The sequence below is a fragment of the Drosophila suzukii genome, chromosome X (assembly GCF_043229965.1).
Source record: "Drosophila suzukii chromosome X, CBGP_Dsuzu_IsoJpt1.0, whole genome shotgun sequence".
In the NCBI taxonomy this organism is placed as follows: Eukaryota; Metazoa; Arthropoda; class Insecta; order Diptera; family Drosophilidae; genus Drosophila; species Drosophila suzukii.
In genome coordinates, this window is record NC_092084.1 from 6,725,963 (window position 1) to 6,740,736 (window position 14,774).

The 14,774-nt window shown below is 41.1% G+C and overlaps 1 protein-coding gene and 1 long non-coding RNA gene across 5 annotated transcripts in view; both read left to right on the forward strand.

Annotated features, from left to right (window-relative positions):
- prage (RNA exonuclease prage) overlaps positions 1-13,887 on the forward strand; it is a 38,416-nt gene extending 24,529 nt beyond the window's left edge. For 3 of the 4 annotated variants that reach the window (XM_017083909.4, XM_017083906.4, XM_017083907.4), the window contains exons 2-3: positions 2,024-2,422; positions 10,766-13,887. In XM_017083909.4, coding sequence (XP_016939398.2) covers positions 2,032-2,422; positions 10,766-12,654 — 2,280 coding nt within the window. In that variant the 5' untranslated portion in view covers positions 2,024-2,031 and the 3' untranslated portion in view covers positions 12,655-13,887. Of the gene's footprint in view, positions 1-1,736; positions 1,905-2,023; positions 2,423-10,765 lie in introns of those variants that run through there. The other variant, XM_017083908.4, reaches the window with a different exon arrangement.
- Positions 3,163-10,486, forward strand: LOC139353506 (uncharacterized). Its single transcript, XR_011604822.1, has 2 exons — positions 3,163-4,547; positions 4,619-10,486. It is a non-coding gene; the product is annotated as an uncharacterized lncRNA (long non-coding RNA).
- Positions 13,888-14,774: the final 887 nt, after the last annotated feature.

Consider the following 14,774-nt stretch of genomic DNA (forward strand, 5'->3'; position numbering starts at 1 on the left):
CCATAAGCAACAAATTGCCGAAATTCCAAGATTCATTTATGATCCACCCAGTGAAAGCGAACCAGATGATGAACTTTTCGTTTATGTGCTCGTTGGCTAAAAATACCAGCAAAAGTTCTTATTGAGTGTTAAAATTCACACGCAAACATGAAAGACTTCACGAAAATAACAAAAATAATTTTTATTTTGACCAAAAAGCAAGGAAAAATGGGGAAATACTTGGAAAAACAATTTTTTTGGATAGCATTTTTAGGAAGCAATAAATTGCAGCCAGTAAATTAGACGTTTATAAATTGAGATTGCCAAGAAGTAGATAATGTTTTTGATAGTAAACCTTAAGCAACAGTAAACATTTGAAATAGAAAAATAAAACCTTAATGCCTGAAATAAGAAACTTCAAAACATCATAAAATAGTCCCCCAAAATCAATTAAGATTTAAAATTATAATGAAACTAAAATCTCGAAAACTTAAACCAAAATGCATACAAGAAACTATAATCCAAACGAGTTGTTCCACTCACACAGCAGTGAAATTTGCCGGTTGCCTTTAGTTTTATATAAAAATACTTAAACTGGATTTAGCCGGTCAAACACCGGCTTCTTTATAATAGGTATGCGTACATCTAAATGCGGCGAGCATGATTTGCCTGCCCTATTAGTCCACTCACTCCGAACCGCGGCAAATTATCAGGAAAGGAGGTTTTTGGGGTTCGGGGAAAAAAACATGGGATCACATGGCCCTGTAGATTTCTGTTTTTCGGGCATTGGGCACCTTGGCAGTTGACGTAGTTGCTGTGGAATATTATTATCAACATGTTATCGGAACAGTTCAAGACACTTTCAAAACAAACAAAACATTTGCACAAAAGTATCAAAATTTTTGCCGTTTGTTTCGCTTCGTTTTTTCTTTAGCAAACACAACCAACACACTACCAAACAAAATCGAATCGAATCGAGCTAAATTTTTTCCTAATCCTTGAAAAAGCGGGGAAAAGCGCAAAAACTGCATACATTAATGAAAAGGTTTAGAATCGGCTTAGACTTGGTAACTTCGGGCATTCGAAGAATACAAAATACCAACACAAACGCATGGGTAGCGCAGATAAAAGTGGTCTGATTTTGACAAAGCTGGGTGTTATCTTTATAAAAGTTAAAAAGCGTTCGTGTACCAAGCTGAATAATATCTATCTGTATATCTAAACGAACTAGTTGCGCCGATCTGGTGTGATCTGACTTAAAACGATCGTGCTTCTGATCGATTTTTTTTCACACTTTCCACATTGTAATACCCAAAGCACACTCTTCGATTCCGATGCCCATGCATATGGCTTATACATTATTATACCACCCATACCCCATACTATACCTTATCTAAGTAGGAAGCTTGTAGGGGGCACGTGGTGAAAACCTGGTCGAAAAGCCCCACAAACACAGTGCGACTTGGCCTAGGTTTTATTTTCCGACACCCAGCGAAAGAGTCGGCAACAGAGATATAGAAAGAGACGGCCAGTAGCGATGAATTCGCTGTATTCCCGCTTTATCAGCGGGTGATTCACTGTGTCGTCACCGAAATGTGAATTGAACGACTCTGTCTCTGGGGTTTTTTCACTGTATTATTCTTGGCGCCCAGCTTTTTGTTTATATCGCGAGCGTTCGCTAATCGCGCCATTTAGTTGGCTTTCAACTGCAAGTGCAGTCGGTTTGTGCTTAGGGTTCCCGTTTCCCCCCACAAGATATATACATAAAAACCACAAAAATAAAAACAAACAAACAAATAAACAAATAAAGACAAAGTTCTTGTTTTTTAAAACCAATTGCAATTAATTCGAACGCGTTTATGTCTGCAGCGGTGCGATGCATTTCTTTCTCGAAGATTTTTTGCAAGTACATCTATTTAAGATTTGTAAGTTTCGGCTTTGAGAAGTACTTCATTATCATTATAGATTTGTGTTTGTAATTGAACAGTTGGAAATGTGAAAAAAATATAAAAAAAGGCTAAAATGTTTCGTCTCCTTCTTCCAGATGATAAAATGCAACGTTGCAACCAGAACAACGGCAACAGCAACATCCAAACGACTAGCAACACCAGCGGCAGCGGCAACAACAACAAGCGCTGCCCACCGAAGTACACCGGCAACAACCTAGCAGCAACCACAAATGGCATGATGGCCTACCAGCAGCAGCATCCACAAGCTGCGGCAGCAACACTGCAGCACGGCAGCAGCAAGCATGCCACTCGCAGGGGCCGCTACAACAACAGCAACAAGCAACACCAGCAACAGCAATTCGCGAACATTCAGAAGCGGAATGGAATCCCTGGGATCACCGGAAGTGAGTCCTCATCCTCGCCCTCGACAGCCACTTCCACCTGGCTGGAGCGGGGCTACGGACATCGGTTGGCCAATTCTTCATGCATCGAAGGTGAGTTCTGATAAACAAATACTATAGAGTAACAACCAGATGAAAACTATAGTTTATGATAGAAGCATACACGGTACCCATTCCCAAAAAAACAAAGAGCTTAGTAATATAAACTTTTCGCATGTCCAACATATTTAGTAAACAATGCAAACCAACTACAAATCAGCCGAATCGGCGATTTAACAAATCGCCTGAGTCACTTAAGCAGCATTATTTGGTTACGATTTTCGATTTCGATGGTTCTACGGGGTTTTAGTCAGTCTTACACCCACATGCATGTATTACCCATGTGTACATATCTTGGCTCATGGGTATCGTAATAAAGACGACGGACCCCGGAGACGCTGATTCACACGATTTCGCTTTGTTTTTAATAAAATTCCAAGCAAATCGGGGCGGCATCTATAGTGAATCACTCCCAGACGCGAATTTAACGTCATCGCCGCTAACGGCAATGAAAACGGGAACGGGAATTCGGATCGGGTCGAATCGGATCGGATCGGGTATGTGGAACGGGAACGGGAACTGAACGGGTATTCTGAGAACGTCATTGCCGATTCGATCTATATATTTCTGGGTCAGTGGGTGGATGGGCGTTGGACCTGACATTTATTACGGAAATATCTCGGAATTGGAGTGGCCTCCTTGTCGAAAAACACCGCCAGTCATAATAATAAGCACACAGGCGCAAAATTATTTAGAAACCCCCAGACTTCTTTTTAGAAAAAGGATTTGAATGTACACATCAGTATCAGTATCGCCAAAAAATTGTATTCATATTTATTTTTGTGTTTGCGATTACTGTACAGGACAGCTCATTGTAATAACAATATTGGTAGGGTAGAGCAAATATACAACTTAAGTGGTTTACCACCCTAAATTTTCCGTAATGCGTTTGGAGGGAGACTTATATAAAGCCACATATCACTTCAAACTGGAAAAGTCCACTCGAGCTGAAGCGATATCTATTTATGGTGTCAGTGGAAAGTTCTTATCAAAGTGGGTCTATCTATAAGTAGCCATTCGATGGGGGGTAAAACCTCGGTTTCTAGCATTTCAATTAACTTGGAGATATCCGAGCACTTCAAGGGTAAATATATATTTTTATGACTGTCACTGTCCACGAGACACCAGCTTTGTTCACAAATAAGAAAATTGCAGGAAATCTTCGCTTAAGCTTAATAGAAACCTTGTATCGGAACTATTCAAGTGGGATATTATGGATATGTATGCATAGAGATAGGGAGATGGAGAGCCCGACCGCCGCCTTTCATTCTTTTTTGCCCCTGGCTTTCGCTTTCGCTTTCGATCACATTAAAAATCAATTAAAAATTGGGCGGATCGACGAAAATAAAGGGGAAATTAAATAAACAAACAAAGGCATCTCCCCCGAGAAAGGCAGGCCGTTTAGGTCATAAAAATATCAGCAAACTATAATAAAAATTCAAATTCTTTGGCCAATTTTATAATTTATGCGCTCGGGGAATTACGTGTGATTTACAAAGGAGCTTTTGCTGGCCAACTCATTGATGGGCAATCATGATTGGGAACAGATTACTGATTAAAATTAGACACAAATCTATTGACCTTCATTTATTTGTTTATTAGAAAATTATATTACTATTTATAAATTGCTTTTTACATATTTGAACACAGATCTGTTCATTTTTAATATGAAATTTAAAAAAAAAAATGTAATAATCAACACATATGGGAAAATTTAATCCTAACTGAACGATCATTAGTGATATTCTCACCTTTCAAGATATTTGATTTAATATCTGGGATCTTGTGCAATTGTTTGTTGTTAGAAATTTCCATAATTCGTTTTTGGCATTAATCAGCAAAACTTTCCAGAATCAGGTCCAAATTTTTGTTGTTATCGTTGGACTAGAATCTAAACGAGAATTCGCTTTATAGGGAAAGCTGAGACGCAATAGAGAAGCAGCTGATTAGAGTTCAGATTTTTCAGTTCTCAGTTCTCAGTCAGCTGGCGCCTCTTAACCATTTGGTTTTGTTATTTGCTTTTTTCTGCCGTATCAGGTGTATTATTGGTCGTAGTATCAGTAGTCGATCGATTTTGGTCAAACGATGAACTGATAATCGATGTGGACCCGAACTGAACGTACGTATTATGTACAAACGTGTGTTTTTACTGACAATCATTACATAACCGACCGTTTTGTCATTCATTAGCACTTGGCTGGAAAGAGGTGGTCGAGAACCGATTTCAGAGATCTGGGATCTCTGGGATTGCGCGAAATTTGCACCGCGACGTTAAGTGCCAAAAGTAATACGAAACAATCCGTTGGGGTAATTAGAGTAAACCTATTGGGAAGGACAATGGGGTGCTCTTGATGCTTTTGAGGACTTTCCCCTAAAGGTATAATTGAAAATTAATCCTTTAACTAGTTGAGTAAGATCCCAGTCCTTTGACAACATGTCCTTAATTTTTTTTGATACCCCACATGGTCTATACTTCCAGGTTTACAACATTGTTCCAATTAAAATGTTATGCCCAAAGTCTGTCATTAAGCCACCTTATATGGCACACACTCATTAGATAATTGTCTTGGCCAAATGGAATGACTTCCCCCAGCGGTTTTTGTGGCCTGGCATTTGGCGAATGCGTTTTTCACGCCCCACTGAATCTCACACGGATCGGATTTGAGGCTATATATGGTATATGTACAATATGTACATATATCTCTTCCCGCGTCTCTTAGCCTTTCTCTGACGATTGTTTCTCTGTAGGCCAGTTGCAATTCGAGTCCAAAGACAACTTGAACTCATTTTCGCTTGCCATTTTAAGTGGTGCCAACTAACGGTGCAACATGCCACAATAAAAAACACAGTCACCTCGTTGTAATCGGCTAACACCACACACAACTACAGTGCTGTCCATAAGAGTATGCCTTGAAAGTATTTCTTTGGAGGCAAAAAGAAAGGAAAATAGTTATTGTTAAATCTATCCTCATGCATTCTTTCATCTAAAACTTGATCTAATATATTTGTATGATCCATACTGTAGTTTGCACACATACTCGGATGCCTGCTCGCATTATTAACCCATTAAAGACCCACTGCCGCCTGAAATCTCTAGCCGCAATACTTGTATAACAATCGTAAAAAGTGCTCGCAATTCCGTTTATTATTGCTCAGCTCGATCATCACATCATCGTGATCACCAGGCCCGAGCAACCCCAACCCCAACCTCATCGTCATTCGCATTTCTTTGCCGATCTTTGGAATAGCTCACAACGCAACGCAACGCTTCTCCACTTAATCCCTCGTTGCCCCAACCCGCTGGCCGTCTGCGATGTCTGTGATTCGCCGCCGCCGCCCCCGCCGGCAATAGTCAAGGTTAACGTGTTCGCCGTTTAAGCACCGGGCGTTTACCCAATGTCTGAGTCCCCGTCCCCCGTCTCCAAACAATACGATACGATACGATAAAATCCGATCCAAACTTGGGGACCAAAGATCACACCGAGATCTTCGCACCGTGGAAGTGGGTGAGGCCCCCGGGGCCAGATTAGGGGTTAAGCGTGGGGAGAAAGTTCAAAAAGGAAAGGGATTTTCACTTCTTATGTCAGCACTATAAAATAGACAAATCAAATGGAAATGATATAATTTAGGATTACAGTTAAAATCATTTTCAAATATCATCTTGAAGTAACAAAGATAAAATCGGAAATGATAAGAAAAATTCTAGTTGTTTTTAGTTATGCTATGTTTTTACCTTAGTCCTCATTGCTATCTTCATAAGTGTTCCTTTACAACAAGCCTTAATTCATTGACTTTATCCATGGGTAAATATTTTCTACACCTTTTTAGTAGAAGGATTACTTTGGGACTATTTTGGTAGAACAATTAAAAAGAACCATATGTTTGTAATCTGAAATGTTCTAGGAAAGTGTTTTACAATATTTTATAAAACATACATAAAATATATCCTTATAGATACTCACTAGTACTTTAAACTTTAAACGAATACAAAGATATTGTTAGAACACTTATCGCAGGGTAAATATTGTTGTACATTGTTTTTTAGAATGCACCTAATAAGCACATAAAGATATAAAGATTATTAATCGGAATATTTCGAAATGAGTTCCAGAATAAAGGAACGCCTGATAAAGCAAATTTACGGGTTTGCATTTTAAAGTGATACCAACAGATCAGTTGGCAGCTATTATCATTATCCAATGATTTGATTACAACAAAGTGAAGAGATTGCGTGCACAGGTAGTAAATATGCGGCTAAATGTACATAATATCAAAATAGTTTACCCCTAAATACAGTCAGTCATTTTGATGGCATTTTACGACTCGCAGTTATTGTTTTTGGCTTGGAAATTATTAAATCTTTGTGCCCCTTCTGCTGACCTCAATGGCCACGTTTTGCATACGCATATGCGCAGCCGTATGTATTATACATATTTGATTAATAAAACTCATATTAGTTTACATTAAAGGCGGCTATTGGACTATGCCAAAAACTTCGGACTGACGACGGGATGTTGTGACATACGTGAGCGTGCTGTGTTCGGTCACAATTAACTATCGCGATGATGTTATACGAGTATTATAGTTATACCATTTTTTTTTTTAATTTTTCGTTTTGCTCAAAGCCAAGTTTTTGAGCTCATTAAAAATGCACAAACCAATTGCGAGACGAGTAATTTCGTTCGTTGTCTTGGCACAGGAAGCGCCACATAAAGCCGAAGGTCGTTTTTAAGTCGTGGAAAATTATACTCTGAGTAGTACCTGGGATGCTGTTTGTACCTGACAAAAAAAAAATATGGGTCGCCCAATGACGTGATAGCTGGGAATTATACCATCGATTGCGTCACTAGCTTGCTAGAATGGATTGATAAAAACTAATGCATATTTATGGACAGATATCTAAACAGTTGACTGTTCGGCGATAACTAATTAAATATCAAAGTTCCAACGTTTAGTAGTACTTTCCTGGGATGAGTAAATATACACTAGTGACGGGTTAATATATGACCTTCTGGGTTCCCGCGATTCATCATTTTAACAGCTGTTAAATTTATAATTCCCATGCGAATCGATTTGATTTGTTTCTATTTTTTGGGGGTTGCCGCATCAGTGAGGCTGATTAGAACGGCGACTTTCGGCACTCGACCACGCTCATAATCACAATTACAATCAGAATGGGAATGGGAGTCACAGTCACAATCACAATCACAGGTGCGGAGACAATCGCGGCACTCGAGGGAACTCGTGGACGCTGTTGCCGTAGGTAACTGCAAATTGGGCAGCCGGGAATAGGAATAGGAATATAATTGTGGGCCCCTGGACACGCACATCTTATCACTGCCCGGTAACCAAATGTGGGTAGCCTTCAGTTTAGACTCTAGACTGAGCAACTTAAATCTAGCACATGGCACAGGGGTAGAATTTCAGATTTTCTTTTTGGATTCGCTAACCGTTCTGGCTCAATTTTCTCTATAAAATAGATATAATTGGTTTTGAAACAATAGTTGGGCAATCGTTTAAGTGTTCCCAATTATTCAATATACATTTTCCCTTTGTCAGGTTTGTCTATATAAATACCGACACTTGCGTGTTTCCATGCCCGTAATATGATGGTTAAATTTAGTATTTAAATACATTTCAACGCCACTCGTATTTTATATCACGAGCGCTTTTTCCATGTATACCCTATGTATGGTGTATAACCCATGGATTATCATTTGTCAGCCCGACACGTTTGTCTCACTTATTTAACTAAACTATCTAATCGCGGGCTCTCAAGTGATTTTATGTGCGTTCAGTCGTACCCCTTCTAAGGTTAAGGTCTGCTGATGAAGAGAGATTTAATGCCCTTGGAAAACTGCGTGAAAAATGGCCAGTTTAGAGTATGACATTAATTTATGGAAGACATCATAATATTAATCTCGGTAAATTATACTCACAGATAAGTTTCTACTTGTAGAATTGTTAAGAATTACGATGCTGCCCTTAGGGTGACCAACACCGAAAGTAGAATATCCTTAGCTAAAGATCCTTTGCAAGCTAATGCAAAAGAACCTCGATCAAACCCCACATTTGTCTATGTTTACCTTTTAATCGGATGTACATATATTATAAGCATAAATGTATATTCTTATATGATTTTTCAAGGCTATTTGGAGAGTTTGGCACGTGCGTGGGCCAGCGATAAAGCCATATTATAGGGCCTGTCGTAAAAACGTTTAAAAACAACGTTTCGGTGGGCTTTCGAGAGTTGAACATATGGCAAAAGGCGAAAAGACGAACCGAAACACGCCCAAAACTGGCCACGCCTTATCTAATCGTTGACCACGCACTATGTACTCGTACTAAGCCATACGTGATGGAAATACATACATATGTATCTAAATGTTTCGCACATGTGCTGCGGGTACATATGTAAACAATAACTCGATCCGGCCGATATCATTTCTTCTCCCCCTGATGATCCCATTGGGTCTTTGGGTTTCCAGCTCACGTCTGGGTGCTTAGTGGCCCGGCGTCCTTCGGCTCGGCGAAGTCAACAAACCCACCTCGCCATATGATTTATCTATGCGCGCTTTGAAATTCAATTTCAGCCCGAGGGGCCCCAAATCAGGGTATACGTACGTATGTACAATACTTACTAAATGGGGAGTACATGAGTGTTAAGGAAGTACTCGCGCGCTTTTCACTAAGAGGAAGCGGTTAGCATTTCACAAATCAGCAGGTAGGAAACAGATAAGAAAATGCCGTCGACATTAGAGAGGTCATAAGACCCCTCTGAGTGACGGACGACACTTGACGTTGCAGGAAGACGCAACATGGTCGAGTTAAGTGTGCTCAAAGTGCGTCAATTTACATGTCCTCAATAGATAGATATTTTACGTTAGGGGTAAGGATTTCATGTCTTATTAAATTATTTAGACTATGATTGGACCAACCAGTTGACATATTGGCTCTAATAGTGCAACTCTAGGTGTCGTATTAATATTCATACATTCAACTTAAGTAGTTCCATTCAATCAAGTGGGCTCTTTGTTTATACAGCGTGATAAATCCTAAGCAAAATGTAAATCCCAAAAAGTTCCAAAGTAATCTTCGACAACAGGTCAAGCCAGCTTAAATCCCTAACCCCCTGCCCCTCTTTATAAGCCCCCCTCTAGGCGCTTGGCAACACCCCCCCCACAACAAAGCCCCTCTTGGGAACTTTAATGATAAGTTGAGAACGAGAATTAAAATGGGAATGGTGAAAATGATGAGCTGAATGCGGAAGCAGAGGCATAAACATAAAGCGCTTAATAGGTAGAAGTAATAATAACAGGCGGCACATAATAGTCATAATAAAGAGTGTATAATTGTAATGCGTCAACAGGGGCCCCGGCAACTACCACACCACCCCCTTTTAGGCACGCCCGTTGGGTGGCAACCAAATAAGCTGAATTAGCAAAAACTCGAGGTAGAACCCCGCACACATGCGTCGATTTCCAGTCATGCGTAACCTTCCCTAAATCAAATCACACTATCAGAAATTAAATACGTACAATTGCACTGAAAAGTTATCTTTTATATTTGAAAAAAAAGTATTTGCTATATGTATATACTGTAAAAAGATACATATGTAAATAGTTTCATACAAATTCATATATTATAACAAGTAAACAAAATATTTTATTCAACACAAAATTCATTCTAAAAAATGTCGGAAACTTTTTCCCAGTGTATTAACTAATAAAACAGAGAGAGAATAATATAGAAACAGCGCGAAAGAGAGGAAATACTCAAAAGCACGTGGCGTTTGTTGATAAGCGTGTGTGCTGAGTATTTGGGATCTACGCTTGTGTGCGTAAGTGTGTTACGCTGTTATCAGAAATTTGAATTTCTGAAAGAATATTTTATTGTATTGCTCATAAATTGAGTTACGCTGAAATATAAAAAACTAAAACCATTCATGGAAAAAGTTTTTGTTTTGTGAAATAAAATTGAGAGTCCTCCCAAGACATATACATACATATAATTATATATAGCATGCCTCAAAATAAATGACAAGAAATGAGCCAGCGAGATTCGTATTAAATAAATTGATTCATTTAAAACTAACAACTTGAATAGCGAAATATAATTGAATAAATTGATGTAAATATTAAATTGGCTTTTCAATCTTTTTTATCAGGTAAAGGTTAATGAAAATCTCCAAATAACTATCTCAATTAAAATAAAAAAGCATTAATCAGGGATCATTAGTTTATGCAAGACAAGACATACACATGTACATAAAATAAATAAATATTATTATACTGCATACTTATCTTAAATAAATTCCATATCTTTCCAATTTTACAGACAAATTCCTTGGGCAGCACAATCCGGGCCATCGCAATAGCACCAGCAGCGAGGCTACCAGCGAGGACATCGACTCCAGCAGGGAGCATCTGAACAAGCCCAAGGGCAATTCGGGCGGTGGTAACGGCGGCAACGGTTGCAACAACCATGTTGCAGGCGTCAAAAGGTGCCGCTCTAAGCGAAATAAGAAATCGTCCGGCCAACATATCCGTAATCCTGACCAGATGGGCCAGAAGGCCGAAGGCCCTGCCTCTATTGTGGGCCAAAAGACCAAGCAGACAACCAATGGCAAGTGGCGCCAACAGCAGCCCAATCCCAACGGCAACAACCCACAGCAGCACCACCAGCAGCAGCAGCATCAGCAGCAGAAGCGTGGTAGCAACAAGAAGACAGGAAAGTGCAGCAGCAACATTGGACAACATCCCGGCAGCAACAACGCCAAGCACGGCGGCAACAATCAGCGCAAGACCTGCGACAGCAGCTCCTCCTCGGCCCTGAGTTCACCAACCAGCTCGCCCACCAGTTCCCCCCATGCCAACGGAAACCGGAAGCGTATTGAGCGCTCCTTAATGCCGGGAGCCGCTCTGGAATGGCGCCGGGAGCGCGAACGCGGTCGCCAGAATGCCAACTTCTTGGTGCCCCCACTCCGGCAGTACGAGCAATTGGATCTGGACGATAAGACCCTGGTGCAGCAGCTCCGGCGACATGTCATCGATCACCATCTGCTAAGGGTCTACGGCTTTCCGGTGGAGTCCGTGGTCCATGAGGGCGCCATCGAGATCTTCAAGTGCCTGCCGCACATGAGTTTCGCAGCGGCCTTGGCGGAAACTGCCCCGGCAGTCACACTGATCAACTGCCACGACGGACTGACCAACCGAGTTGCTGTTGAGGAGGAGGTGGCCACCTCGAGTGACTCCGGCAACAGTTCGCCCCGCTCTCTGGACTCCGAGTCCGGTGGTGAGTGGAGCGGCAGCGAATGTGAGTCCTCCAACTCATCATCCTCATCATCGTCCGCCTCCTCAACAGGCGATGCCGAACTTAGTCTGGAGCTTAAGTACTGCCAGTACGTCCAGGTGGAGCGCAGTCTGGCCAAGCCGTGTGCCCGCTGCAAGCGCCACTTCCTAGTGGACGAGCTGACGGGCGAGTATTTGACGCAGGAGGAGTGCCACTACCATTCGGGCAAGTACCAACGCTACTTCGATGGCGTCTGCCACGGCCGCTGGACGTGCTGCAACGAGGGCGATGAATCCTCGCCGGGCTGCTGCCTGGGCGATCGACACGTGTGGACTGGTTCGGTGGTGGGCGTCAATGGGCCCTACTACGACTTCGTGAGGACCCAGTACAGGGAGCGGATGACAGCAAACTCCGATGACGAGCCGTCCGTGTACGCTCTGGACTGCGAGATGAGCTATACGGGACGTGGCCTGGACGTGACCAAGGTCTCACTGGTGGCCCTCAACGGGCAGCTGGTGTACGAGCACTTTGTGCGGCCCGAATGCGACATAATCGACTACAATACCCAGTATTCGGGCATTACGGAGCGGGATCTGCGTTCCGGCGCCAAGAGTCTGGCCGAGGTGCAACGGGATCTCCTCGAGCTGATTGCGGCTGACACCATACTGATTGGACACGGACTAGATAACGACCTGCGCGCCCTGCGCCTGGTGCACAACACCCTGATCGACACCTCGATCAGTTTCCCGCACTGCAGTGGGTTTCCATACCGCCGGGCACTGCGCCACCTGACCAAGGTCCATCTGAAGCGGGAGATCCAGTGTGGTGATGGGACCACTGGACACAGCAGCTTCGAGGACTCGCGGGCCTGCATGGAGCTGATGCTGTGGCGCATCAACCGGGAACTGGACCCCACATGGAGCTGGGACGATTAAGGGAGCGGGGCGGGGGAGGATCGAGGATCGAGGATCGATCGGTCCGCGGGGGCGGGGGTTGATCAAACACAATGGGGGCCAGCAAGTACTTTTAGTCGTTAAGCCAGTTTAGGATCGCCTAGTTTGTACTGTATTCAAGAAAAAACACAATCCTAAAATCTCAGCTGGGTCGCTCACCTGGCAATTGGTCTCTATAACACTGATGTATCCGATGTATCCGGGTTATACACCTAGATATAGGGCCCCATTGCCAGGTGCTAGCCCCAGCGTATACATACATATATCAAGTAAATCGCAAAATTGAAATGACAAAAATGGCAAAAAAGCATGCAAAAATAGTAGCATAATCATATATTTATATGCGATACATAAGGTACATTTTGTAAGCGTATATTTATAGAGAACAATAGAACTTTAATCTACATATGTATATACACTAATTGTTTTTTTTTTCTTGATTAATTTCGAACCACGAGAAAATGTACTGAAGTTTTAGCTGTGATGTTTTTTTCACTTTCTCACATATTTACACGACAAACGAAAATGAAAAGTAAAAGCAAAAAAAAAAAAAGAATAGAAAAATACAAAAAACATATACATACGCGCATACATTATTTTTTTAAGAAGCACAGAAGAAAGGCAATCCAAATACTTTTTAATTTTGACCAAAACTTTCAACTAAAATCACTCCATTTATCATAATTTACCATTAGGTTTCGTTCGTTTCGTCCGTTTTAACCCTACCATTTCTTTTATTATTTCACGAATAAAGCATCTCATATACAAATGGAAGCGATGAAAAATTAAAGTTTAACTTTAACTACTTTATACACTATGCATAAACGTAAGTTAGGTTAATCCTATGTTTTTTTCCAAACTCTTTGATTATTTATTTAACGAATTCACGCGACAAGTTCATTGAAAATTTCTTCAAGTGTATAATTTTTCACATTGAACTCCATTTTAGGCTAAGGTTTATTTTTTGTTTTCTCTCGCGAAACTATCGACGATTAACCATTATTCCTTGATTCTAAATGTCAAAATCGAGAGGAGGAATACTTTATGCGAAAATCGATGTTCCTAGCAGCATAAGTTTCAGCACAAATACGTTGCAACAAGCGGCTGTTTTATATTGAACGCAGAAAAAAAGATGAGTAATGCAAATGCACAACGACAAAATTTGAAGAGAATAAAAGAAACAACGATTTGTTTAAAACTAAATATCACCTTAAAGCAATGGTTATTATTTTTGGTATGGGAACTGGTACATGGGGTTCAAATATGTAAACTAAAAGATAATAAGAAATGGCAAATTGGAAGTCTAAACATTGCCGAAGGATCCCTAGTTGTTTGGACCGTGCTGTTGTAAATACACAGCGTAACGAAGGCACATTAACCCGTGGAATAAGTATAGACGTCATACCAGCGAAAATATCATCGATCTCAACAAGTGGTAATTCTTTGTTGTTGTAAATACAAACTTTTAAAGCTGTTAACAGTGTTAACAAGAATAGCGGCGCATGTCTCTTAATTTAGATGAATTTATTTACCTTGGACAATCGTGGGTTTTTACTGCTTCACTATATAATACTTACAGACCGCGTTAACTTAGTGCGGCGATCAAGATCAAACCGCATATGTTTCTCAGCCGACTGGCGATGCTGGCCCTGCGATGCGAGGTCAGTGGATAAGGAGATATAAGCCCGACCAGACAATATACAAGTACCTATAGGTATATCAGTTTTACGTGCCCCCACATAACGTGTTGGTCAAAGAGAAACTTTGAAGATGCAGCCAAAAAATTATCATGAGATCAGGTTATACAAGGTATATGTGTCTTTTTACAGAATACAGGCGCTGAGATGATCTGTTACATTAAACTGGGTAATGTAATATATTCCGAAGAATTACAGGGGATTATATTTTCTTTCTTCCCGATAATATCCATTATATCTGAAGGTCTACTTTGTATTTTTCCCAAGTACGACTAAGAATCAAAACCCAAATCCAAGGAACTTTTAGGTGCCCCGTGCTGTACTTTATCTGCACCTGCGGTCAACAGCTGTAATGCCAACTTGCGGAAGCACCGATCTGTGTGATCAGCTGAGGGTTCTTTAAAA